The sequence below is a fragment of the Cervus canadensis genome, chromosome 9 (assembly GCF_019320065.1).
Source record: "Cervus canadensis isolate Bull #8, Minnesota chromosome 9, ASM1932006v1, whole genome shotgun sequence".
In the NCBI taxonomy this organism is placed as follows: Eukaryota; Metazoa; Chordata; class Mammalia; order Artiodactyla; family Cervidae; genus Cervus; species Cervus canadensis.
The window spans coordinates 68,583,815-68,611,562 of NC_057394.1; the positions used below are offsets into that span (position 1 = coordinate 68,583,815).

Genomic DNA, 27,748 nt, shown 5'->3' on the forward strand with positions numbered 1-27,748 from the left:
TCTTTTTTTTGGTCGAACTTCACTTAACTGTTTTTATCACCAGATGTTTCTTGTATCCCACAACAGATTTCTCTCATCCTTCTTTTATATATTTTTTGATCCTGTCTTTTTCTCTTTCTCTTTTTCCTTAGCTCCCCCTCCTTCCTCTTCCTTTTGCTTCACCCCTGGCATTGTGGGGTACAGGCTGGCTTGGAGTGAGGGCAGCTGATTCAGCAAGAAGACTCTGAGGATAGGATAGGGATTTGAGGTGTTAGTGTCACAGGAGAGCAGTTATACCAAGATAATTATTGTCCTTCAGAGCTGCCATCTCTTTTCCTGAGTTAAGAAGAGTGGGTCTTCAGATTAAGAGTTTCTCTAAAGCATCGTAGTTTAAAAATTTTGTTGCCTGATTTAAATATTGGATCTCTGTATAGCTGAATCGCTCTGTGACCTTGGACAGGTTGCTTAAGTTCAGTCAAATTTTTCATCTAAGAAATTGGAAGTTAAAATGGTACCTACCTCATGGAGGTATTATGTATATGTATATGTGCATGCTCAGTCACTTCAGTCGTATCTGAGTCTTTGTGACCCTATGGATTGTAGTTCTCCAGGCAAGAATACTGGAGTGGGTTGCCATGCCCTCCTCCAGGGGATCTTCCTGACCCAGGGACTGAACCCGCATCTCCTGCAGCTCCTGCATTGCGGGCAGATTCTTTACTGCTGAGCCGCCAGGAAAGCCCATGTTTATGTGTGTATATGTACATAAAGGATGTTGTTTGGTATGAATTCTGCATACAAATGAGCTATGATTTGTTATTTTACATTCACTGTACACAGTTGTCTCTGTGTCACTGTATGTTTTCTTTAAAGTTCACATGTCAGGAAAGTAGCAATCAGAGTTCCATTTTTGTTGAGGTGTTTAGATCTGGATGGTAAACAGATGGAAGGTTTGCTGGTAGAGTTAATGGTGACCAGGGAGACATAAAATTGGATCTTTACAGAGAAGGCAGAGACCATAAGGAAGCTATGTGGAATTGGTTAGACATAAGAAACTCAAGTGGCAGGGCTTGAGATAATGGAGAAGTTTAAGATATTATTGAATCTGAAGTGGCACAAAAGACTCAGTACCTGCTTCAGATTTGTCTGAATTTTTTCTGTTTTTGTGAGAACAGTTTTAGCCAGCATGGCTTATTATGTCATCTCTTATGTAAGAGAAAACAGTCAAAAAAAGAGTAAAGCTTACTCTTTAAAAAATATAATGTGAAGTCTTATTTTACTCAGCATAGTTTTAGAAGGTGTTTCACGTGAGTAAATATTCCATATAATTGAAGTTTGGCTCATTAAGTATAAAAAGCTTCTTTTATCATTTCTTACTGAGGAATTTTTCTAAAAATCAAACAACACATTCAAGTAACATTTATCAAGCACATTGCATGTGCCAGAAACTGCTGGGTATTTAATATATGTTATCCTAGTTTTTGTACATAAAATGCTTTGCGTTCTGGTTTCTTAAAAAGAATATGTTTTTGTTGTTTAGTTGCTAAGTTGTGTCCAACTCTCTTGCGACCCCGTGTACTGTAGTCCGCCAGGCTCCTCTGTCCGTGGAATTCTCCAGGCAAGAATACTGGAGTGGGTTGCCATTTCCTTCTCTAGGGGATCATCCCCACCCAGGGATTGAACCCGCATCTCCTGTGTCTCCTGCATTTGCAGGCAGATTCTTTACCACTGAGCCAGCAGCGAAGAATATACAGGCGTAATTTTATTGCGCTTTCTTTCTGTGCTTTGCAGTTACTGCACTTTTTTTTTTTTTTTAAATTAACAGTTTGTGGCAGCTCTGCTTTGGGTAAGTCTGTTGGCACCATTTTTCCAACAGCATTTGTTCAGTTCATGTCTCTGTGTCACATTTGGTAATTCTTAGAGTATTTCAAATTTTTTCATTATTGTTGTATTTGTTAATGTTGATCAGTGATCTTTGATGTTACTATTGCAAAAAGATTATGACTGAAAGAGCAAACGATAGCTCTTTTAGCAATAAAATATTTTTAAATTATACTTTTTTTAGTCATAATGCTATTATGCACTTAATAGACATAACTTCTATGTGCACTGGGAAACCAAAAAATTTGTGTGACTCACTTAATTGCAATATTCACTTTATTACAGTGGTCTAGAACTGAACCCACAATATCTTTAAGATATGTCTGTACTGGTAGTAATTTAGCCTCCTCTTGGAAAGCTCATTGTTAAGCCTCTTGGTCAGTTCTGTGCTTGGCTTCTTGACTTTTATATTTTGACCTGAATATTTCTAGCACACTCTTAATGATTCCACAGAGTTAAGAGCAAGGAAACTGATTCTTAATTGAGTGCTGATTGCATGTTCTAGGCACTTTCATGTTTAGTTAAGCCTAACAAAAACCTATAAAATAATTATTGTGCCCATTTTGTAAATGAAATAAGTGAGGTACAAGAGATTGAATATCTTGCCCAAGGCTGCACTGCTGAGTAAGAAGAGGAGCTGGGAATGGATCATGGATCTGTCTGACTTAAGACCTTGTGTTATTTCTGTGCTGACATGATTAAAGAAATAGATGTCAATTAAAAATAGTTTATAGAGGAATACCCTTCTTTACACTCCTACTACTTTTCTGATTCTTTCCGACTATTCTAAAAGCAGATTTTTTTCTTCCTTAATTAATCTTTCAGCTGTGCTGAAGGTAGACACAAAAGTTAAAGAAAAAAATGGAGATTTCAAGCTTGATAGGTAAGGGACTAGCCCATGGGATGACCCAGGATTTTCCTAATTTAAATGAAAAATTTTAAACTCTATCTTTGACAGAGCCTTTAGCTTATAGTCAAAAGGAACTTTGTGTGCTTAAGGCACACACACAAAATTATCAACTAAGCATTATAGCAATATGAGTTGTTTTTTCATACCAAGCCTTCACAATCCGATGGTGGTAGATCCACCCCTCCTTAAAAGCAGTGAAAACATTGGCAGAGATGGCCAAAATCAGCTATTTCAGAACTCTTGAAATTAGCCAAAGGCTTCCAACAATCTGAGGAGTATTTATTCAAGAAAAACTGCTGAGTCTCATTGAGCAGGGTTTGTGGCATTGCAGCTTGAACTGCTCCCATCTCTCTTTGCTCAGGTCTGCAGTAACCTTGAAAAGCAGCAGGCTTGCAACCACTGGGTGGGCAGGGCTTGTTTGGGGCACCTCAAAAACAAACAAACAAAAAAAAAGGCCCATTCCCAAAGCATTGTCCCTATTTGACCTGTTGTCCAGCTCCCTGGAAGAGCCCTGTTCATTGTTGTCATTTGACCTGAGTGGAGCTCAGAACTTGATCTTCAGGAAAACCCTGGCCTCAGGGCCTTTGTCAAAAACAACCAGTGGCAACTGATACTCAGCTGCTGGGGGGGTCAGTAGCAGTTGTGGAAACAAGAACCTGACCAAAAACTTAAAAGGAAGATATGAGAATAAAATCTCCATGAAAGGCTTTGAAAAGCTGTTAGTATAGCCACTTCAACTGTCCTTGCCCATCAGCAGAGACTCTTGAGGGTGGTAAATGTATTAAACATTCCTATTAAAAAGGTGGAGACTAGGAATGGAGAGGGGAGGAACATGATCCAACTGTGTGCTATCTACAGGTCATACACTTGAGAGTTAAAGACACAAACAGGGTGAAAGTAAATGGATAAAAAAGATATACCATGTAAATGGTAACCAACGGAGAACTGAACGGCTGTACTAATATCAGATGATATAGATTTTAAAGCGTTGTTATTGGACAGAAAGAAGGATGCATTACAATGATAATTAGGAAACTATCACAGTTATAAATGTATGACCTAATGACAGAGCCCCAAAATGCATGAACCAAAAACTGACAGAATTGAAGGGTGATACGGAAATTTGAACAGTAATAGTGGGAGATTGCAATCACCCATTTCAATATGGACAAAACAACTAGGAGGAAGATCATTGAGGAAATAGAAGACTTGGGCAGCTCTATAAACCAGTAAGACCTAAGAGACATCTATAGAATGCTCATTCAACAACATTCTCCGAAACAGACCATATCAGAGACCATAAAACAAACCTCAATAAAGTTCAAAGGACTGAAATTGTACAACATGTGCTCTCTAAAGATACTGAAGTGACAAAGGCAATTAATAGAAGAAGATTTGGGGAATTCACAAATATGTGGAAATTTTAAGTCTCAGTTCAGTTCAGTCACTCAGTCATGTCCAACTCTTTGCGACCCCATGAATCACAGCACACCAGACCTCCCTGTCCATCACCAACTCCCGGAGTTTACCCAAACTCATGTCCATCGAGTCGGTGATGCCATCCAGCCATCTCATCCTCTGTCATCCCCTTCTCCTCCTGTCCCCAATCCCTCTCAGCATCAGGGTCTTTTCCAATGAGTCAACTCTTCGCATGAGGTGGCCAAAGTATTGGAGTTTCAGCTTCAGCATCAGTCCTTCCAATGAACACCCACGACTGATCTCCTTCAGGATGGACTGATTGGATCTCCTTGCAGTCCAAGGATCTCTCAAGAGTCTTCTCCAACACCACTGCTTCTAAATAATTAGTGAATCAAGGGAGAAATTACAAAGGAAACTAGAAAGTACTTGAAATGAAAGGAAATGAAGCACAGTGATATAGGAATGCAACTAAAGCAGTGTTCAGAGCAAAATACTTAGCTGTACATGCCTATATTAAAAAAGAAGAAAGATCTCAGGTCAGTAACCTAATCTTTCATCCCAAGAAACTAGAAAAAGAACAAACTGACACCCGAGCAATAGAGAAGAAATAAAGATTAGAGAAAAGCAACACAGAAAAAAAAAAATCGATGAAAACAAAAGTGGCCCTTTTGAAAAGACCAGCAAAGTTTTGCAAATCTTCAGCTAGGCTGACCAAGAAAAAGAAAATTAAAATTACTGTGTATCAGTAAAATCAGGAATGAAAGACAGTGCAACATTACTGATCTTATAGAAATAAAAAAAGGAACATAAGGGAATATTGTGAACACCCAACAAAGTAGATAATTTAGATGAAGTAGATAAATTCCTAGAAAAGCATAAACTACAAAAATGGACTCAAGAAGAAATAGACAATTTGAACAGACCTATAGCAGATAATGGGCTTCCCAGGCGGCACTAGTGATAAAGGATCACTGGCCAATGCAGAAGATGCAAGTGACGTGGGCTCGATCCGTGGGTCGGGAAGATCCCCTGGAATAAGAAATGGCAACCTACTCCGCTGTTCTTGCCTGGAGAATCCCACGGACAAAGAAGCCTGGCAGGCTACAGTCCATGGGGTCACAAAGAGTCGGACACGACTGCGCAGCTGAACACACAGCAGGTAAACGGGCTTCCCAGGTGGCGCTAATGGTAGAGAACCCACCCGCCAGTGCAGACCTGGCAAAGAGACGCGGACCTAATCCCTGGGTCGGGAAGAGCCGCCGGAGGAGGGCATGGCAGCCCACTCCTGTGTTCTTGCCTGGAGAATCCCACGGACAGAGGAGCCTCGTGGGCTGTGGTCCATAAGGTCGCCAAAAGTTGGCCATGACTGAAGTGATACTACACACACACACAGAGCAGGTAAAGAGATTAGATTAGTAAATTAAAACCACTCCATCGAAAAAACTCCAGCCCCAGAGTGTTTCACTGGTAAAACCTAAACACTGAACAAATTAGTACCAACTCTTTACAAGCTTTTCTCCAAAAACGGATAGAGACTACTTCTCAATTCACTCTGTGAGGCCAATATTACCCTCTTACCAAAACCAGACAAGGACGTCATAAGGAAACTACAGACCATTCCTTATGAACATAGATGCAAAAATTCTCAAAAAGTAACAAATCAAATCCAGGAGTGTGTAAAAAGGATTATACGTCATGACCAAGTAGGATTTGTCCTAGGAATATAAGGTTGGTTAACATACCAAAATCACTTAATGTAATATGCTATTACAGGAAAAAAAAGGCCCCAAACCACATAATCATCTCAGTAGCCATAGGAAAAATATTCAAGGAAATAGTCTTTTCATGATTATAAACACTCAAAAAATTAGAAATAGAAAACTTTCTTGGTTTGTTAAAGGGCATCCATAAAAAATCCCCACAGCTAACATAGTTCATATTTTTTATGTATTGAAATAAAGATATTTTAGATACATTGGGTTAAATATATCACTGAAAATTTATTTTACGTATTTTTAATGTGGCTCCTAGAGAATTTTTAATTGCATTTGTGGCTCATGTTTATGGGAGGCATTTTATTTGTGTTTGACAGTGCAGTTCTGGACACGGGGCCTCTCAGACCTGAGTCCTACTCCCTGCCCTGTAGGACTGGATTATGAGACCCAGGGCAGAGGATCGAGGGGCTGGGGTGAAGAAGCAGCAGACGGGAAGATGAAGGCGTGTCTTAAATGCTGTTTTTCTCTGAGCACAGGGGTTTGTTTTGTTCACGGCTCTATCCTCAGTGCCTTGGATAGTCAAATGGGTAATAGAATTGGTTTCAGTAAGAGGATAGTATTTATTACTGAATGGTTATTTATTCAGCATCTGATCTTTGCTCTGCTGCTGCTGCTAAGTCGCTTCAGTTGTGTCTGACTCTGGGCAACGCCATAGATGGCAGCCCACCAGGCTCCCCCATCCCTGGGATTCTCCAGGCAAGAACACTGGAGTGGGTTGCCGTTTTCTTCTCCGATCTTTGCTCTAGGTACCTAAAATCTAGAAAATGAGAATAGTGCAGTTCAGTGAGCACAGACGTGGCGTTTGGTAAGCATATAGCCATGAGATGAGCATATAGATGCCTGGAGGACTAAAGGGGGCTGGACAGTGGTGGCTGCCGTTTAACAGAACATTTGTTGCTGCCAGGTGTTTTGACAGTACAAGTAAAACCTTTGCCTAGTAATTTTTTTTTCATATTTAGGCAGACTATATCTGATGTAAAATTAACTGATTTCCAAATACTGGCACCTAATTCAAATTTTTTTTAAAAATGTGTATATCAAACAAAACCTGCCTATACACTGGATTTGGCCTAGAAGCCAATGGAATATCTGACTGGTAAAGTGAATATATACTTCCTTTGAACTCTTAGGCATCAAAGCAAAGGACTCAACAAGTGCTACACACAGGAAGCCTTCCTTCCCAGACCTCCTTATCTGTGTTATATCCTGTCATAAGATCTCATAGTCCATGTATTTCTTCTTCTCAGCAGTTGTTAAGTTTGCAGTCTACATTTGTGTGATTATTTGATTCAAGATATGTCTCTTCCATAGGACATCCAAACACTCCCCATGGGCAGGACCTGGGTCTGTTTTTACTAACCAATAATTAACAAATGAATAAATTGAGCAGGAGAGGTGAATTTTGAAATGCATTCTGTATTTTAGTTAAAGAGTATAGCATCTTACTTGGAATTCTGGGCTGAAAGATTATGTCCAATAACAAGTTGGTTTGTTGGCTCTGTATGAGAAAAGATGACTTTTTCCCCCATTACATAGACATTTCACTATTATCTACACTAATATATCTTAAAGGATATTTCAGAGAACTCTGGCATTTGCAGCAGAGCACATTAATGTCAGTATTTATTTGTACTTAGTAATTCCAGAGTTCTTATAGTCTGACATGTTAGACTATTGCTAATCCTCTGGATTTACTGCTCTTCCTGGGAAAGACAGAAACACTGCTTCCCTTGAATGGTTATTAAAAATATCTTTTTTAGATTTGGGATATTTGTAAAGTTTGATTATTTTAGGCTCTGGGAGGGAAAGGTGGAGAACTGGCAGGCATCACTAGAAGCAAAGTTTTCAGTTGAAAAACAGAAAGAAACACGAATCAATAATAATCTGCCAAGTTAAAGTTGAAATATTTACTGTCATACCAAAATAAAATAGTCTGTCTTGCTGAAAAAAGAGAGGTCACCTTTTCTCTGCCTTAAGACAGAATGAAGAAACGCCACGCTGGGGAAGTGAGAAACAGCAGGCAGGAGGGGGATGGAGAGAAGATCGGGACCTGCTGTGGTCTCCTGGAAACGTCGTTAGCAGTGCTAACCCTTGTCCTTCACGTTTTTGTAGCTGCAGAAAAGAAAGCCTTGAAAGATTTCCTAAAATTGAATCTGTATGGTTCCGTTTACATAGCATTCTCAAAATGACAGCATTTTCGAGATGGAGAACGGATTAGCGGTTGCCCAGGATTAGAGGTAGGGCAAACGGTTCTATCAGTTTTTGCTCTGTGTATCTTAAAGCTCTCTGTGTGTGTAACTGTAAACATTTAGGGTATCCTCCTGATCCTTCTATCATTATGAAATGGCCTTCTTTATCCCAGGCCATATCTTTTGTCTGTTACTAACAGAGCCATTGTATCTCTTCTTTAATTAGTTTAGCATGATAACCACACTCATTCTTCCTTTTAATCAACATGTGTCTTTATATATAAAATGTGTTTCTTATAGGGAGCATATAATTTTATCTTACTTGTTTATCTAGTCAGACAGTTTCTGCCTTTTCAATGGAATGTTCACTCCATTTACCTTGAATGTGATTATCGATGTGGTTAGATTTGAGTCTGTCATTTTGCTATTTGTTTTCATTTGTTTCATCTGTTTTTTGTACTGCTGTAACTCCCTTTCTGCCTTCTTTTGAATTCAGTGCTTCTTATGATTCTGTTTCATCTCCATTGTTGTCTTTTTAGTGATAGCATTTTTTTGTTTTGTAATTTTTACTGGCGCTCTTGGGTTTACTGTCTACATATTAAATGATTACGTCTACCTTCAAGTGATGTAGCACCACCCCACATATTGTACAAGAAACATACAATGGTGTGTTTTCATTTCTCTCTTCCTGGTCTTTATGCTATTATTGTCATTTATTTAATTTATGCATAGATTATAAACCCTGCTGCACTAAATTGTTACTTTTGTTTAGCCAGTGATCTTTAAAGAGATTTAAATAATAAAAAAAGTTATTTACCCCTGCAGTCACCATTACCAGTGTTCCTCATTCCTTTGTTTAGATTCATATTTTCCTGGGGTTTCCTATTCCTTCTTGCAGAACTTCCCTTAGCATTCCTTGTTGTATGGGTCCGTTGATTATTTTTTCCAGCCTTTGTATGTCTGAAAGAATCTATTGACCACCTCCACTTTTCTAGGGTATTTCCTGTGGTTTCATCTTGTGTTCTCTTAGTATTTTAAAGACTTGTTTCTCCATTATCTTCTGCCTTACAGTGTTTCCAATAAGAAATTTGCTCATTTTGAACTTTGTGCTTCAGTACATAGTGTCATTGTTTTCTCTCTGCTTTTAAGATGTTTTCTTTATTACTGGTTTTGAACTGTTGATTCGGATGCATAGTTTTATTCCCGTTTCTTGTGCTTTGGGTTTATTGAACTTCTTGAATGTTTATGTTTATAGTTCTCATCAAATTCAAAAATATTCTGCCGTACTTTCTCCAGGTTTCTTCTGTTTCTCCCCTCTTCTCTTTCAGGAGCTCCAGTCACACATATATTATTAGGATGCTTGAACTTGTCCCACAGTTTGCTAATATTTTATTTTTAGTTCTTTTGTGTGTGTGTGTGTGTGTGTTTTCATTTTAGATAGTTTCTATTGCTGTGTCTTCAAGTTCATTAACCTTTTCTTCTGCCATTAATTGCATCTGGTATATTTTTCATCTCAACTTGGGTCTTAAAAAAAATCTTCTATGTCTCTACTTTTTTAGTACATGAGGAATACTGTTTTTAATTCTTTTATCTCTACATTCTAACATCTATATCTAACATCAGTACCCCCTCTCAGTAATTGATTTCTTTATTTTTTTTCACATTGTGGGTCATATTTTTTGCTTCTTTGAATGCCTAGTAATATTTGATTAGACACCAGACATTGTGAATTTTACCTTTTTTCCAGAAGAATGTATTTGTATTCCTATAAATAACCTAGAGCTTCATTCTGGGACATAGTGGAGATACTTGAAACAGTTGATTCTCTCAGGTCCTGCTTTTAGAATTCGTTCAGTGGGACTGGCAGCATTTCGTCAAGGGCTGTTGGTCCCTTACCACTGAGGCAAGACCCTTTGGAGCGCTGTACCCAGTGTCTTCTGAACTGGAAGGTTCTCTAGTCTGCCTGGGAGTAGGCCCACGGCAGGGCCCCGTGTGGACCTGGGGCGCTGCTCCCTCTGATCTGTCCGGCCCGTTTTTCTCCTGCCCTCGGCAGATCCGTGCGTGCCCTGAGCAGTGCTCTGCTGAATATTCGAGCTGTGTCCCCTTTGCAGGTCTCCGGGGTTTCCTCTGCTTGTAGCCCGCTCCTCTCCTGACTTGGGAACTCGGGCCGTGGTGTCCTGAGAACTCCGCACTCCGTCTCTTCAGCTCAGGGAGTCCGCCAGGCTTCAGCCGGGAGCTCACATCCTGCACCGTGGCCTGGAAGCTCTCTCATGGCAGTAAGCTGGGGCGACAGGGCTCCCCTCATTTGTTTCTCATCTCTCAGAGATCACTCTCCTGCATTGCCTCACCCTCAGTGTATTGAAAATAGTTGTTTTGCCTATTTTTGTCCCTTTCATTTTTGTTTTTGGTTGTTAAATTGGGTTTCTTTAATTCCATTCGATTGCAAGTGAAAATCTCAAAATTAGGAGTTTTTTGTTGTTGTTGTTTGTATATTTAATGTCACTATTGAGAAAAATGTTGTACTTAGACCATTTATGCGTAAGCCAGTTTCTAAACATGCTTGCTGTGTTTAAGTTTATGAAGATCTGAAGTGGAATAAAGAGGGGACTGTAGAAAGTCAACGTGACCGCGAGTTCCTCTCCTTCTCACAGCTCTCTGATTTACTCTTTGGCAGGTTATTGCTCCCTTGTTAATCAGGGTCCCTTGGTTCCTTCTGGAGAGAAATTCTTTCAATGGATTTAAATACACCGCTGAAAATATGTGAGGATGCTATAAATAAAATTATCATGGTTTTTATGTTTTAATCTACGTGATTTATTTAAACTTTGACATTAAAACATTGTAGAGAAAGCAATGAGAGGATTTAGCTCAGCAGATGTTAAAATGTCTTTTAAAGCTACAGTAATTAAGATATTGAAATACTAATGCTAATACAGCCACAGACTCGTGGGTCAAAGTACAGTGTCCACAAACAGACTTATAAATGTATCTTAAACATTTAGCTTAGGTTATTGAGTGGATGTGGAGGAGGGCATGGCAACCCGCCCCAGCATTCTCGCCTGGAAAATCGCATGGAAGAGGACCCCTGGTGGGCTACAGTCCATGAGGGTCCCAAAGAGTCGGACACAACGGAAGCGATTGAGCATGTACGCACTCAGTAGATGATGTGGAAACAACCGGACAACTCACTGCAAAAATTAAAATTGGATATCTCCTCTTATTTTATAGGGGATGTATTCCAAATAGGTTAAATATAATTTAAAAGTGTTAGAAGAAAATAAGGGCAATTCAGATAGTCTTGAGGAAGAGAAGGACTTTCTAAGTATGACACAAAAGGTGTAACCATGAAGGAAAATATTGATGAGATTACACAAAGACTTTTTTATCTCCTCAGTGGCAAAATAATCATTAAAAACAGGGAGCTCCCTGGTGGCCTACTGGTTAGGATTGGAGGCTTTTGCTGCTCTGGTCCGGGTCAAATCCCTGGTCAGGAAGAGATCCTGCAAGCCGCACCATGCAGCCCCTTCCCCTGCCCCCCAAAAAAGTCACTAAAAACTGAGTTTATATCCTTACTGTATAAAGACTCCTAATAAGATAGTAAAAGAAATATAAATGTCCTACTCAAAAAATGGGCAGAGAACGTGAGTTAGGTAATCATAATTAGGGGCAAAAAACATAAATGTCTAGGAAATATTTATCTTTTAAATGTTCTATTTCGTAATAATAGTAACAATAAAGTAATAAAAGCTATCATTTATTATGGGTTTCTGTTTGTCTGAATATGTTAAGAACTTTCAACAAATTAGCTCATTTAATGCTTTGCAAGGCAGGTATGTGTCCATCATCATCATTTTATAAATGTGGCCCCTGAGACAGGACCTGAGGAGCCATGCCTGAGGTGACAGAGCTGTCAGATGGTTGAGCCAAGGTTTCCGCCGGCCATCTGAGTCCTGCTCCTCGTCACTTCTCCAAGAAACAAATTAAAACTACCTTAGATTCCACTGCACTTCACAGAGAAACTGGTAATTTGCACAAGATCACACAGTTTATAAGCAATAGAACAGAGCTAAGATTTTTAGAAAGAAAAATCATATAAAGAGAAGAAGGGAAAAGAGCAAAGTGAGCAACAAAGCAGCTGTCTTCTAATCTTACAATGTGTTTCTTTCCAGAATATTTAAAGGATGCTTCAAAGAAGACGAAAAGCGGGCTTGTGTTTGTAAAACTGGCTAACCCATGTTCAGGCAAGTGCCCCTCTCCTCCGTTCTCCTCTGATAACTTGAACATTTTTAAAACGTTGTGGCTGAAAAGTATGTACATTTATTTGTCTTCTCATATTTTTTCTTCCTGTCTAGCCATTAAAGGTAAAACAATATTACATGATGACAAAAGCAAGCTAATGACATAACCAGTCTTCTAAGATAATTCACTTGACCTAAACATTTTTTAAAACTTCTTCGTAGTTTTAATCCATAGAACTGTTTATTCATAAGAAATGCTGGCAAAACAAAAAAGCATAGAATGTTTGATTTCTCTCTGAAAACAGATGAGTTTTCCTTGGCCTTTTAAAGCCAGCTTTTCTTTAAGTAGTTATCCAATATAAGATTCCATTTATACTCATGTTATAAAGTAAAATAAATAACCCGAGTTTAAAAAAGAGGCAGGGGGATGCTTTTACTGGACATGCCACGGTTTTGAATACTTTCATTTTTAGCTGTACTTCCCTTATTTTGTTCAGACCAAGAAGTAGTATATATATATTTTCCTGTCAGGGGGTGATTTTTTTGGCATTAAAAAGCATTGTATTTTGAGGAAATACACATTTTATCAGGAATAATTTTAACTCTACACTCAGTGTATTTTCCTTTGTCTTATCATTTTTAGGCAAAAGTATTAAAATACACTAAGTATATACTGATATTGAGGACATTATTTATCTTTGTGAAATTGTTTTTCCGTCAGTTTATTTTACAAGATTTATAAGGTTAGTCTTAATTTTACAAGGTTTTAAATAGCTGTCTGATATTTAGCAGATGAGATCGTCCTCTTGGGGACTGTCATACTGAATAGTGAAAGCAAGAGACCTCAGCGGGTGGTGCCGTGTTGCTGTTGTTGGAAGGACTTGTAAATAGAAGTGGCAAGAGAGGCAGATATCCCAGTTTCCTTTTCCTCAAAACGAAATTGGATGTAGTCGGTCAGCTGTATTATCTGGAGTTCCTTAGTATGCATAAATGTAAAATGAGGTGTGAAGTGTTTTTGCAAGAGAAGTCTTAGATAGCCAGTAAAGCATTTAACAAAGGTAAAATACAAATAAAAGCCAGGCTTCCCGAAAAATTCTGAATGTCCATGGACAATACTTTACTGACTATGGAAAGATAAAGGCTAACCTTTGACTAATGTGCTGTGCTAGGAGCTTTACGTGTCCATATTCTCTTTTTAATCCTTAAAAAAGCCCTGGTGAGGCCGTTCAGTATTGCTCCCACGTTACAGGTGTGGAAACAGGTACAGAAGGGGTGGTAGCGCTTCCCCGAGGGCACACGCCCAGGTGTAGTTGAGATAGATTCGAATTCAGGGCCCTGACTGTGCTGTGTTTAGAAGGAAATTCCTGCATTGAAGGGATTCATTCGGATGCATGCAAATGTGTGCAGTCCTCACCCCTTCTAATGGTCCTTTTCTTGGGGAATCTGAGGAAAGGGAGATTTGCATCTAGTCGGGCCTGGCCCTCCTCACTCCTCACGGCTGAAAGTGTGTGGCTGTCGTGGGCCCTGGCCTTCCTCCGGGGGGCCTCCCCTCTAGGGTGTGTGGACCCCGTCTCGTCCCTCGGTGTGGGAGGCTGCAACCCCCCCCACAGGCCAACTCGGTTCATCTGGCTGAGCCATTTGGGTTTGGGTGGCTTAGGAGTGATGGAGGACTCAACGAGAGGCTTTGGAGCAGTTAAGATAAATGATTTGCCCTTTTGTATTTATTGGTCTAAGTTCAGTGAGGATTACAGAGTTGGGAAGCAAGCATTTGTGTGTAATAGCTACAAGCTTTCCTTGGAGTAACTTTGTATAGACTGTATATGTATGTTTATGTTCATATTAGGAACATTCCTCAGAACTATTAGTCTTCTGGGTGTGTGTGTGTGTGTGAAAACTTACAAATAAAAAGCAGATTTGTCTTAACAGGGGAAGGAGCCATTTACTTGTTCAACATGTGTCTACCACAGCTGTTTGAAATAAAAGTTTTCAAGGAAAAAAACCGTTCTTGGTTTATAAATGAATCAGTTCAATCAGGTAAGTGACTAGTGTATATATTTCCATTAACTAAACACATACACTGACTTTGCCATCCTTCATGCATGGAAGTCTGAGTCAGTCTGCCTGGTTTGGAGTCTAGTCCATAGTTGTTTTTTTGTTGCCGGCATCAGAGCAGGGTTTAATCAAGGAGAAAGGAAAGATGGTTGGAACAAGTCTAGATCAACAACTTTGTGTCTTAGGTGGCAGGAAATTTTTAGCTATTAATAACAACTCTGATTTTTTTCTCCTAAAACACTGTCACACTCTGAGTCAGAAGTAAGATGAATTTTGTACTATGGAGTACACGCTGTGTTGACTGAAACTCTTTGCTCTTCTTTTAGCCACTTTTGAGATTCTTCAAGTTTTTTTAACATCGTATTTCCATCGCAAATGGATACTGGTAGAATAGAACAAAGATATTTTTGAATGCTTTGTCATATAAATTACCATTGCAACCCCCCCACCCTCCCTATCCCCTGAGCTTCCCGTGTGGCTCAGCTGGTAAAGAATCCGCCTGCAATGCAGGAGACCTGGGTTTGATCCCTGGTTTGGGAAGATCCCTGGAGAAAGGAAAGGCTACCCACTTCAGTATTCTGGCCTGGAGAATTCCATGGACTATATAGTCCATGGGGTCACAAAGAGTCGGACAAGACTGAGTGACTCTCACTTTCACCCTACCGCCCAACACACACACTCAACTCCCGGTTTCTCTCAGTTTTCCTTTGTTTTGGGTCATTGTGGACTCTGAAGGAGACAGGATACCAAATGTAGCCCCGACAGTTCTGGGGTGCCGGGGTGGGGGGTCCTGGGGTGGTTGAGGCCATCTCAGTTCCCGCTATCTCATTTTTTCTGATGCTTGGGCTGGGGGCGGGCGGTGCATCCCGGGGTGGTTGAGGCCATCTCAGTCCCCACTATCTCATTTTTTCTGATGCTTGGGCTGGGGGCAGGCAGTGCATCCCGGGGTGGTTGAGGCCATCTCAGTCCCCACTATCTCATTTTTTCTGTTGCTTGGGCTGGGGGCGGGCGGTGCATCCCGGGGTGGTTGAGGCCATCTCAGTCCCCGCTGTCTCATTTTTTCTGTTGCTTGGGCTTGGGGGCGGGCAGTGCATCCCGGGGTGGTTGAGGCCGTATCAGTCCCCGCTCTCATTTTTTCTGTTGCTTGGGCTGGGGGCGGGCGGGCGTCCCGGGGGTTGAGGGCCATCTCAGTCCCGCTGTCTCATTTTTTTCTGATGCCTGGGCTAGGGGTGGGTGGTGCATCCCGGGGTGGTTGAGGCCATCTCAGTTCCCACTATCTCATTTTTTCTGTTGCTTGGGCTGGGGGCAGGCAGTGCATCCCGGGGTGGTTGAGGCCATCTCAGTTCCCGCTGTCTCATTTTTTTCTGATGCTTGGGCTGGGGGTGGGCGGTACATCCCGGGGTGGTTGAGGCTATCTCAGTCCCCGCTGTCTCATTTTTTTCTGTTGCTTGGGCTGGGGGCGGGCGGTGCATCCCGGGGTGGTTGAGACCATCTCAGTTCCCGCTGTCTCATTTTTTCTGTTGCTTGGGCTGGGGGCGGGCGGTGCATCCCGGGGTGGTTGAGACCATCTCAGTTCCCGCTGTCTCATTTTTTCTGTTGCTTGGGCTGGGGGCGGGCGGTGCATCCCGGGGTGGTTGAGACCATCTCAGTTCCCTGGGTTCCTCTGTCTTGTGTCTGTTGCTTCCTAAGCCTCTGCTTTCTGTCGAGTGTCTAAGCCTCCACCTAGCGCTAAGGTTGAAAGGCCTCTTGACCTTTCTTGTAAGGTATCCAGAAGAAGGGTTTATTGCTGGCGGTGAATTTCATATACCTGTGTGCATGAGAACATCTGAAGTGGTTTTCAGTTGCCAAAAGGCAATGGTAGACTGTGGTAGGTGCCAAGTATACATTCCTTTTTATTGTTCCCTTTTATTATTTTTCATTTGATAATATATGAGAGTTCCAACTTCTAGTGTAATATAGTTGCCTTTGGGTTTTGCTGCATAGACACAGTAATATCCAGATGAAACTGGAAAATATTCAGAGGCAGTGACTGATCAGTTCTTCTGAACTGTCTGAGTTGGTGCCTGCTTTTTTTTTTTAATAGACTTTTTTTTTTTTTTTTTTTTGTTTTTGGTTCTCAGTAAAGGTACCTGTTTTTTTCATAGTCTTCTTTTTAAATGTAACCTTGAAGAAGGAGCTCTTTTTAAGAATGGCCACTAGGATATTGTTTTCAGATTGAGAAACCTGTTTCTAATTTCTGAATATAATAGATGTCTCATATAAACTGGGCTTAGAGCTTCTGATAGATTGTTTTCATAAACTTCCTTCTACTTTAAAAAAAAATCATTAACTAAGGTCATCATAAAAAATTATGTCCTTAATTTTTTTTTTTAAAACATACTATGAAATGTATTCATGTGTATAACTTAGGGTTAGAATTTCTTGGCTGTATAGTTGGGTTTCAATGTTAGAGAATAAAAATCAGTAGATGTTTCCTGAAACCAAATTGGTAAGTATGGAGATAAATGAACTGTTTATTGCTATTCTCTGTCACTTCCATGGAAGGGTTCTGGGATGTTTGGAGGGGGTGTGACGGACTAAAGAAAAGTAAGGTCCAGGAGGCCTAGTTGGTTTGATTTGTCTTTTTTCCTTTCAGCCTGGTGAGCATCACTCATCTAACTGCAGAGATCCCAGTTTCCTATACTCAATCTTGTTAAGATACCTACCTGCCTGCATTTTTTTCTTTGGGGGATGGTCAGGATCTGGGGTGGGTAACAACCTCTGAGCTTTGAGTCATTGACCGTGAGCCCAGAGCACATAGAAGGAGCCATGTACAGAGGGAATAATATTGCTTTCCCATGGCTTCATCCTCAAAAGCACAGGAAATTACATCTTACTGCAGCTCTGTAGATGAACTTACACTGGTTTCCTAATATTTGCCTGGTTCACATTCTGTCTCTCTACCCCCAACCCTGCTATTTTGGGCTGGGCGGCGGGGGGCGGCGGCGGGGGGAAGAATGGGAGGTGGGGAGAGGAGGGGCTCTGTTAAAAATGATTTCTGAAGAAGAAATGGAAAGTTGAAGGTCCAGTTCAGTGTCTTGGCTCCCCTCTCTACACCAGAGTTTGAAGCTCTTTGGAGTAGAACCTCAGGGACCACATTCTGCCTTTGAGAAATTCTTGGGCCAAAATAGGGGGAGCTTCTGAATTTGGAATTTCACATCTATTTTTCAGTGGATGGTTTCCACATTAGGATTAAGATGAAATGACTCAGTTGTCTTTCCAGAGCATTGAATTCTCTTTTTAATCTACAGGAGGTCTTCTTCACTTTGCCACACCTATGGACCCTCTGTTTCTGCTTCTCCACTACCTTATAAAGGCTGATAAAGAGGTGAGTTTCCCAGGTTGAGATATTGACAGTGGGGAAATAGAATAGATTGGGTTTTTTGTTTAACTTCCTCCCTCTCCTTACAATGGTCCAAATGTAGATTCCACACAGTTGAGATGTAGCTTGGTTGGTGTGGTACGCCTGCATCTTGTGTGCCAGACAGATTGGAGCACTGGTCGGCAGACCTGAGACCCTGCACCTTGACCTTGGACTGGTTCACCAGAGACTTCTGAGAATCACCTAACCCTCTGTGTTACCTCCCTTCCTTGTTTGACAAAGCCTAACAACAAAAAGCTCATTCGTTTTGAAATACAGTACAGATGTTAAGACCTCAATCTTTAAGAGCAGAAAGTAGATTTATTGTCTTTCATTTTCTTCTTTGTGAGAGACTGAAATAGGTACACTGGAGTGTGTGTCCAGAGAAAAGCTCATTAACTGGGAAGCTGTAGCTGAGACTTAAGGAATCCCAGACAGTAAAATTTACCTTTGTAATATAAAGACAGAGTTTATTAATAGTAATAGTTCCAAACAGAGATTCTGAAATACTTTGGTCCCAGGATACCTTTACACTTGACAATTATTAAGGATCCCAAAGAGCTTTTTGTTCCTGTGTGTTTTACCTGTGAATATTGACTACATTGGGCTTCCCAGGGGGCTCAGATGGTAAAGAATCCGCCGGCAGTGCCAGAGACCCAGGTTCGATCCCTGGGTCAGGAAGACCCCCTGGAGAAGGATTAGCAACCCACTACAGTATTCCTGCCTGGAGAATTCCATGGACAAAGGAGACTGGTGGGCTATAGTTCATGGGGTCGCAAAGAGTCAGACACAACTGAGTGACTAACAGTACAGTTTCATTGACTATATCAGAAATTAAAACTGAGAAATTTAAAAATTTCTTATTTATTTATTTTGAAAATAAAAATCATAAGCCCATTTGGAAAAATATGCCTCACTGAATTTTCCAGGTCTTCCAAATGTCAACAGAATACATGCATGCATGCACACGCACACACCTTTGTTAATTTAATATTACTGGAGGAACTGAAGAGCCTCTTGATGAAAGTGAAAAAGGAGAGTGAAAAAACCGACTTAAAACTCAACATTCAGAAAACTAAGATCATGGCAACTGTTCCCATTGCTTCTTGGCAAATAAATGGGGAAATAATGGAAACAGTGACAGACTTTATTTTCTTGGGATCCAAAATCACTGCAGATGGTGATTGCAGCCATGAAGTTAAAAGACATTTGCTCCTTGGAAGAAAAGCTATGACTAACCTAGACAGCGTATTAAAAAGCAGAGACATTACTTTAGTCAAAGCTATAGTTTTTCTAGTAGTCATGTATGGATGTGAGAGTTGGACTATAAAGCAAGCAGAGCACCGAAGAATTGATGCTTTTGAAACGTGATGTTGGAGAAGACTCTTGAGAGTCCCTTAGATAGCAAGGAGATCCAACCAGTCAATCCTAAATTAAATCAATCCTGAATATTCATTGGAAGGACTGATGTTGAAGCTGAAGCTCCAGTCCTTTGGTCACCTGATATGAAGAACTGACTCATTGGAAAAGACCCTGATGCTGGAAAGATTGAAGGCAGGAGGACAAGGGGATGACAGAGGATGAGATGGTTGGATGGCATCAGTGACTTGATGGACATGAGTTTGAGTAAGCTCCGGGAGTTGGTGATGGACAGGGAAGCCTGGCGTCCAGTCCACGGGGCCACAAAGAGTCGGGCATGACTGAGAGACTGAACTGAACTGAACTGAGTGATCTCTTTAGAAAACACTTTGAATGCTGGGAAGCATGTCATAGTGACAGATACAAATTTTCTGCAATTCTAATTTTTGTTTTAAAGTTCAAATTTTTTCATTTGCTACAATACTGTCAGTCTTTCTCTTTAAGTGACAGATTCACTGTATTTACGTTCTGCCAAATATTCAAGTCTGAATAACCATAGTCCATGGTGATGTTTTCAGGTGAAAATCTGAGTAAAGGGCAGCTAGCTCTGCTGACAACTCAGACAGTTACACAGAGCGTTTCCTTGAGCCTCAGCGACAGCAGAAGTGCTTTAGCCACGCTTCACTTTCATCACACAGAACATTGAACTGACTGGCCAAGATTTAAATAAAAGTTAATTGTTTTGCTCCTTGGTCCGGGAAATCCTTAAGTAAACTGACATTTTTATAACTGCTTGTCTGTGGCAGTGGAGGACGCAGTGACTGCTGGACAGGTCGCCGGCACCACCTTGACTGGTGCTGAAAAACCAGCAGTTGTGCCCACCTTTGCGCTGGAGTCCTCAGTGCAAATGTCAACACAGTGAAAATGCAGACAGCGTCATAGCATTGTTATGAAAGTAGTTCGAAGTTTGTGGACCCCCTGCAAGGGTCCTGGGGACTCCCAGGGGCCACCAACCACAGCTTGAAAACCTTCGAAAAAACAACATCAAGGAATAGTGTTATTTAAACACTTAGCCGCATCTTATTTTTGCACTCAACATGTTTGCCAGTAGTTTAAGAGCTGATGGGTTCTCATTGAGTACTTAGACCCATTTTCCAAAACTCCTATTTCGGATTTATATCAATTTAATTTGCGATAAATACTGAGTAATAAAACTGACTTAAAATGTGAACTTGTGCTTTCTCCTGATGTGCTTTGCTTTCTCTTACTCTCCTCCTCTCCTGAATCCTTACTCTGTTCTTTAGTGTGGTTTAGTGAAGTTTTGTTCCTTAGTTTAATCATGTTTCCCCTTATCTGGAAGCTGCTGTGATACCCAGTATATGAGGGCATGAGAGCAGTGAGGCTCGTAAGCCATGTATATCTGAGGAGCAGAAGTGGTTCTAGTCACCACCAGGAAGGCCCTGGAAGTGCTGCGGGAAGAAGATGGCAACTCCCGTGGCGTCCACTCCTGGTGCTTCCTGGGGCATACTAGCAGGGAGGAGGCACCAGCCAGCCTTGTGCCTGTGCTGATGCACCTTTAGAGGCCTTCCCTCCATCTAGGGGGCCTGTTCCCCTGTTTCCCATTAAGAACCTGGCTTGGCTCTGGTGAATTAATCCTCACCCTGGCCCTCTGGGAGGCTCTGGGGGTGCTGTGACTGGCTCAGGTTGGCAGATACAGAATGAAGCTCATGGTGGTGGTTGGCTTTCATTCATTGTAAACTATTTTGCTGTCTCTCTCAAATACTTTAAGAGCCCCTTAAAATAGCCCATGAGGCACTCAGATATTCCTCCCCTACATTTTAGATGTGATCTTTCTCTATTTAATTAAGAAAAATACTACTGAGCAACTAACACTTTCACTTGGGACTTCCCTGGTGGCTCAGACGGTAAAGAAACTGCCTGCAGTACAAGAGATCCAGGTTCGATCCCTGGGGCAGGGAGATCCACTGGAGAAGGAAATGGCAACCCACTCCAGTAATCTTGCCTGGAGAATCCCATGGACAGAGGAGCCCAGTGGGTGGCAGTCATGTGGTCACAATGAGTCAGACACAACTGAGTGACTAGCACTTTCACTTTGATTCACTTTTGAAATGGTTACCTATTTTTTTTTAAATATACGATTTATTTTAAGATCAGTAAAAAATAATTCTTCTGTCTAGCTCTCCCAGCTGTTACTGACTTTATGTTCAAACAAACTTCTTATTTCAGAACCTTTTTGTGTATACATGGTAAAGAAAAGGAGAACGAAACGTTAGTTTATTATGAAATGATTATGTCATGACTGCATAGTTCATTATGTATAAGTAAAACATTGTTTTAAAGTAGTTAAATATTTAACACATCGGTGATCACAGAAAGAAATAGACTAAGCTAGAAATCTAAAGACAGTGAGACTTGGAAAGCCTGTGGATTATTCTTACTATCTAGGAAAAAGAGAATATTTAAATTGAACCCTTTCTTGCCACTTGTCAATAGATCCCCAGTGCTTTCAAGAGCTTTCTAAAGGGAACTGAGAGTCAGTTCTGGAGCTTGTCCCCATAGAGGGAGTTCTTACATGGAACAAATGGCTTGGAATTTAGTTTAAAGTTCCAGCTATGAAATTATGTATCTTTTTCTCTTTTATTTAGCTATTTTTTTTTTTAATGTATGAGTCTTTTGACTGGAATGCTTGCCTCCTGACTGACTTACAGTCTTTTCAGGGGAAGTTTCAACCTCTGGATCAAGTTGTGATGGATGACATGTTCCCGGATTGCATCTTGTTGCTGAAACTTCCTGAACTTGAGAAGTTGCTTCGACACGTGACAGAGGAGAAAGGTATAGCATGTGGCCTTTGAAGTCAGGCTTACGGCTGCTGGGAAAGCTGGCCGGTCTGTCTGAGAAGACAGCAGCTGGAAGTCCTGCGGAATGTGATGCTTATTCGTGTGGGTTAGAGGAAAAGTTCTGGTTCAGATCCCCTTTCAGTTGTCAGTATTCTTCCTCTAACTGCACTGCTTGTTCTGTCTGCGGAATTCGGGCCAGTGAAATCTGACGGCCTGTCTCCTGCAGGGCCGGGGTTCATGAGGCTTGGGCTTTGGTTCAGTCCTTTGAATGAGGCTGTGACTTTGGCTAAGTCCCTCAACTGCTTTTTGCCTTGGACTTCCATTTGTAAAACTTGCATAAAATCTATGCCTTTATTGATTCAGGAAACATTTATTGAGTATCTACTAAGAAGCATATATTAAGCACTAGATCCAGGCTCTAGGGATAGTCATAAGTAAAATACTGGCCTTTATCTCATTTTGCTTTGACTCTGATGGAGACAAATGACAAGTTAGGGCAACAGCAGTAGAGAGTAAGGGAAGTGAAAACTGGGTTTCGTGGGGATGCACAGTATAAAGGTTGTTGATATATCTGCTTTGAAAATGAAAATACATGGTCAGGTGAAGCAGTTTTTTTAATCGAAAATTTAAAAAATACTGGAAAACTCAGAGGAAAAAACTACAAATATTGTTTGTCCCCAACCCCAATAATCAACCACTCTTTATATTTTGATATATTTGCTTTAAATCTCAGGGAAAGAATTTCTTTAGGAACAACTTGGTAATCTGTAGGATCTGATGTCCTACAAGAAAAATTAAAAATGTATTTGCTACATAGTTCTGAGCAAATCATTCAAACTTTTCAGCATCTGTGATGTGCCAGATGAAGGGTTTGAAGGGTTAAGAGTACTTCTCATATTCTGCTATACGTTATAATTAGTACCCTGAAAAGTTGTTCTAAGTCATAAAATAAAGCTTTCCTTCTTTTAGCTTTAGAGTGTTGAGATCTCTAAATGACCAGCATATGAACATTATTTAAGTATTGCAGTTAATAGTGTCTACCACAAAGAGATGCTTCAGGAATTTAATGAAATAATACAAGTAAATCAGTGCCCAGAGAGTGCTGGGTGCATGGTAAATGTTAGTATCTTAAGGCTTCTAACTAGAGATTTTTAATTCTTTCCTAGTGTTTAAGTACTAGATATACAGTAAGTGGGGCTTCCCAGGTGGTTCAGATGGTAAAGAATCTGTCTGCAATGCAGGAGACCTGGGTTCAATCCCTGGGTTGGGCAGATCTGTTAGAGAAGGACATGGCAACCCATTCCAGTATTCTTGCCTGGAGAATTCTGTGTACAGAGGAGCTTGGCAGGCTACTGTCCATGGGATGACAAAGAGTCTGACACAACTGAGCATGCACGCACACATATAGTAAGTGACCAGTACACACTTGTTTGATGGTCCATTGATTAATATATAGTCAAGTGGTTTAAGTAGGAGAATGGGGATAATCAGACAATAATAAAAATGTCTGAAAATGAAGGTGTTAGTGGCTCAGTTGTGTCTGACTTGCCTGGTGGCTCAGACAGTAAAAAATCTGCCTGCAATGCAGGAAGCGTGGGTTCAGTCCCTGAGTTGGGAAGATCCCCTGGAGGAGAGAATGGCAATCCACTCCAGCATTCTTGCCTGGAGAGTTCTGGGGACAGAGGAGCCTGGTGAGCAGCAGTTGTGAATTGCAAAAAGTCAGACATGAACTGAGCAGCTAACACTTAAGCCTGCTAGGTTTACGAGAACCTTCACCCTTGGCTTTTCCCCACTGGATAAACCCAGCCACAGTTGCTTGTATCCTGAATGGTGATGGTGGTGGCTTTAGTTAGCACTGTTCGCTTTATTAGTGAAGGAAACGATGTGTCTCTGCTAGCTCTGGGGCTCAGCATGTTTCTTGCCAAAACTCCCATTCAGTGGAGAGTTGACAGGGGAAAGGACTAATAAAGGGTTATGAACTTCGTCTTGAGTGTAATGCTCCGTTTCATATTGCAAGCAAAAGCTGCTCTGCATTGTCAGATATGATTAACAGGAAGAGCCAGGAAAAGTTACCTGATTAAAATACCCCAAGCATTGTTGCCAAGTTTCTATCCCCAGGAGGCAAGAGAAAAAAAAAGAGACCATATGAGTTTCTCAGTTGTGGAAAACATTCAAAAAGTAGATGTGAAAATGTGCTCCAGGCAGTTTGTTCAACAATACATCAGGGAAATTCAAGTTTGCGAACCGATTACCCAATTGCTGAACATGTTATTTGATTGTGGACTCCTTTTTATTCCATCTTTATTTTGTAAACCCAGTCTTTCCAGATGTTCAAGACCAGTTTTACAGGCACCAGACACATTAGGGAAAGAAACCTTTCCAGCATATGTACATGTTATCTAACTCACAAACTCTTGCAAGTATTAAGTTTAGGACACAATAGAAAAGAAGCAAAGATAATAAGAAGAGGTGACAAGAATACACAGAAGAACTATACAAAAAACATCTTCATGACCCAGATAACCACGATGGTGTGATCACTCACCTAGAGCCAGACATCCTGGAATGCGAAGTCAAGTGGGCCTTAGAAGCATCACTGCGAACAAAGCTAGTGGAGGTGATAAAATTCCAGTTGAGCTATTTCAAATTCTAAATGATGATGCTGTGAAACTGCTGCACTCAATATGTCAGCAAATTTGGAAAACTCAGCAGTGGCCACAGGACTAGAAAAGGTCAGTTTTCATTCCAATCCCAAAGAAAGGCAATGCCAAAGAATGCTCAAACTACTGCACATTTGCACTCATCTCACATGCTAGCAAAGTAATGCTCAAAATTCTCCAAGCCAGGCTTCAACAGTACATGAATCATAAACTTCCAGATGTTCAAGCTTGCTTTAGAAAAGGCAGAGGCACCAGAGATCAAATTGCCAACATCCGTTGGATCATCAAAAAAGCAAGGGAATTCAAGAAAAACATCTATTTCTGCTTCATTGACTACACCAAAGCCTTTGACTGTGTGGATCACAATAAACTGTGGAAAATTCTGAAAGAGATGGGAATACCAGACCACCTGACCTGCCTCCTGAGAAATCTGTATGCAGGTCAGGAAGCAACAGTTAGAACTGGACACGGAACAACAAATTGGTTCTATATTGGGAAAGGAGTACCTCAAGGCTGCATATTGTCACCCTGCTTATTTAACTTATATGCAGAGTAGATCATGCGAAATGCCGGCTGGATGAAGTACAAGCTGGAATCAAGATTGCCGGGAGAAATATCCACAATCTCAGATACGCAGAAGACACCACCCTTATGGCAGAAAGCAAAGTGAAGAGCCTCTTGATGAGAGTGAAAAAGTTGGCTTAAAACTCAACATTCAGAAAACTAAGATCATGGCATCTGGTCCCATCACTTCATGGTAAATAGATGGAGAAACAGAAGAAACAGTGGCTGACTATTTTTTTGGTCTCCAAAATCACTGCAGATGTTGACTGAAGCCATGAAATTAAAAGACCCTTGCTCCTTGGAAGGCAAGCTATGATCAACCTAGAGAGCATATTAAAAAGCAGAGACATTACTTTGCCAACAAATGTCCATCTAGTCAAAGCTATGGTTTTTCCAGTAGTTATGTATGGATGTGGGAGTTGGACTATAAAGAAATCTGGGCACCGAAGAATTGAGGCTTTTGAACTGTGGTGTTGGAGAAGACTCTTGAGGGTCCCTTGGACTGCAAGGAGATCCATCCAGTCTATCCTGAAGGGAATCAGTCCTGAATATTCATTGGGAGCACTGGTGCTGAAGCCGAAGCTCCAATACTTGGGTCACCTGATGTGAAGAACTGACTCACTAGAAAAGACGCTGATGCTGGGAAGGATTAAAGGCAGGAGGAGAAGGGGATGACAGAGGATGAGATGGTTGGATGGCATCACTGACTTGATGGACATGAGTTTGAGTAAGCTCCAGGTGTTGGTGATGGACAGGGAGGCCTGGTGTGCCGCAGTCCATAGGGTCCCAAAGAGTCGGACATGACTGAATGACTGAACTGAACTGATAGAACATGTTGTGGTATTTTTCATAATCATGGGTAATCTGTGGCCTTCATGAATATTTTAAGCCACTTTGCTTATCAAAATAGGTAAATTTTAACATTAAGTGGTAGTTTATGCACTTGGTCCTTGTATAGCATCTTGGGATATTCAAGTTGGATATTTCTTGTAATCATCTTATCCAGGGAATGTTTAATTCAAAATCAACTTGCAGTTTTAAAACTTCTTAGGAAAAAACTCTAGGCCCAGCAGGCTTCATTAGTTGAATTCTACGATACTTAAAGGAAAAAATAATACTCAAAGAAATAATGATACTTAGATTATTTTAGAAATTAAATGAGAAAGACATATTTCCCAACTAATTTTATGAAACCAGAGTAGCAAAAAGAAAACTGTAATTTAATATTCTTTATGATCATAGACTGAAAAATACTTAAAAAAATATAGCAAATTAACTGTGTAAAAAGGACAGTATGTTATAACCAAGTGAGTTTATCATAGGAATGGAGTTGGTTGAACGTTACAAAATCAATCAGTATGATTCACCGTATTTATGCATAACAAAAGAAAAACTGTATGACCATCTCAATAGATGTAGAAAAACCTTTGACAAAATTCAGTCATTATATAAGTTCTCAGCATATTAGAGATAGAAGGGAACCTCCTCATGCTTTTAAAGGACATCCATGACAAACCTAAGCTAATATCATACTTTACTGTGAAGGACTGAATGCACTTTTTCTCTAAGATTAGTACAAGATAAGGATGTCAATCTTCTCCACGGTTACTCACCAGTGTAGTGGATGTCCTAGCAGTTTCGATAAGATAAGAACAAAATCAAAGGTATACAGCTTAGAAAGTAAATAGTGAATTGTCTTTTTACATCAACAATATGGTCACATATATAAAAAGCTCAAAAGAATTTACCAAAAAAAAAAAATCACTAGAACTAATAAACAAGTTCTCAGGATATAGGGTCAATATACAAAAATCAGTTCTGTTTCTGTATATTAGCAATGAACAATTGAACAGTGGAATAAAAACATGCGATTTGTAATATTAAAAAATCATGAGGTTGTAGCGATAGAGGTAGCATAATATATGCAAGACCAGTACCCTGAACATTGTAAAACATTTCAGAGAGAAATTAAAGAATTAAATAAATAGATATACCATGTTCATGAGTTGGACGACTCAATATTGTTAAGATGTCCATCTCCTCCAAAGTCATCTATAGATTTAATGCAATGCTTCTCAGGCTTTTTTTTTTTTAATCAATAAGCTGATTCTAGAATTTATAAAACTATGCAGAGTATCTAGTAGTCAAAACAATTTTGAAAAAGAAGAACAGGTTGGAAAGCTTATACAACCTGATTTCAAGACTTACTGTAAAACTACAACGGATGAGAAAGTATGGCATTGGTACAAAGATAAAGAGATAGTTAAATGGAACCAAATAGAACCAAAGTGGACCAACATTTATGTAGCCAATTGTTTTTTCAGTGATGTCAAGACAATTCAATGGGAGAAAGGATTATCTTTTCAACATATGACCTGGAAAAATTGGACATCCATGTGAAAAACAACATTGACTCTTACCTCAGAATCATACAGAAAAATTAACTTGAAATGGATTAATAACTTAA

The 27,748-nt window shown here is 40.4% G+C and overlaps 1 protein-coding gene across 5 annotated transcripts in view; it reads left to right on the forward strand.

The window, feature by feature from the left end:
* RNASEH2B (ribonuclease H2 subunit B) overlaps positions 1–27,748 on the forward strand; it is a 70,829-nt gene that overhangs the window by 10,718 nt on the left and 32,363 nt on the right. For 3 of the 5 annotated variants that reach the window (XM_043477750.1, XM_043477748.1, XM_043477752.1), the window contains exons 2-5: positions 12,320–12,391; positions 14,315–14,422; positions 17,731–17,807; positions 21,929–22,052. In XM_043477750.1, coding sequence (XP_043333685.1) covers positions 12,320–12,391; positions 14,315–14,422; positions 17,731–17,807; positions 21,929–22,052 — 381 coding nt within the window. The remainder of the gene's footprint in view (positions 1–12,319; positions 12,392–14,314; positions 14,423–17,730; positions 17,808–21,928; positions 22,053–27,748) is intronic. The other 2 variants (XM_043477749.1, XM_043477751.1) reach the window with 1 other exon arrangement.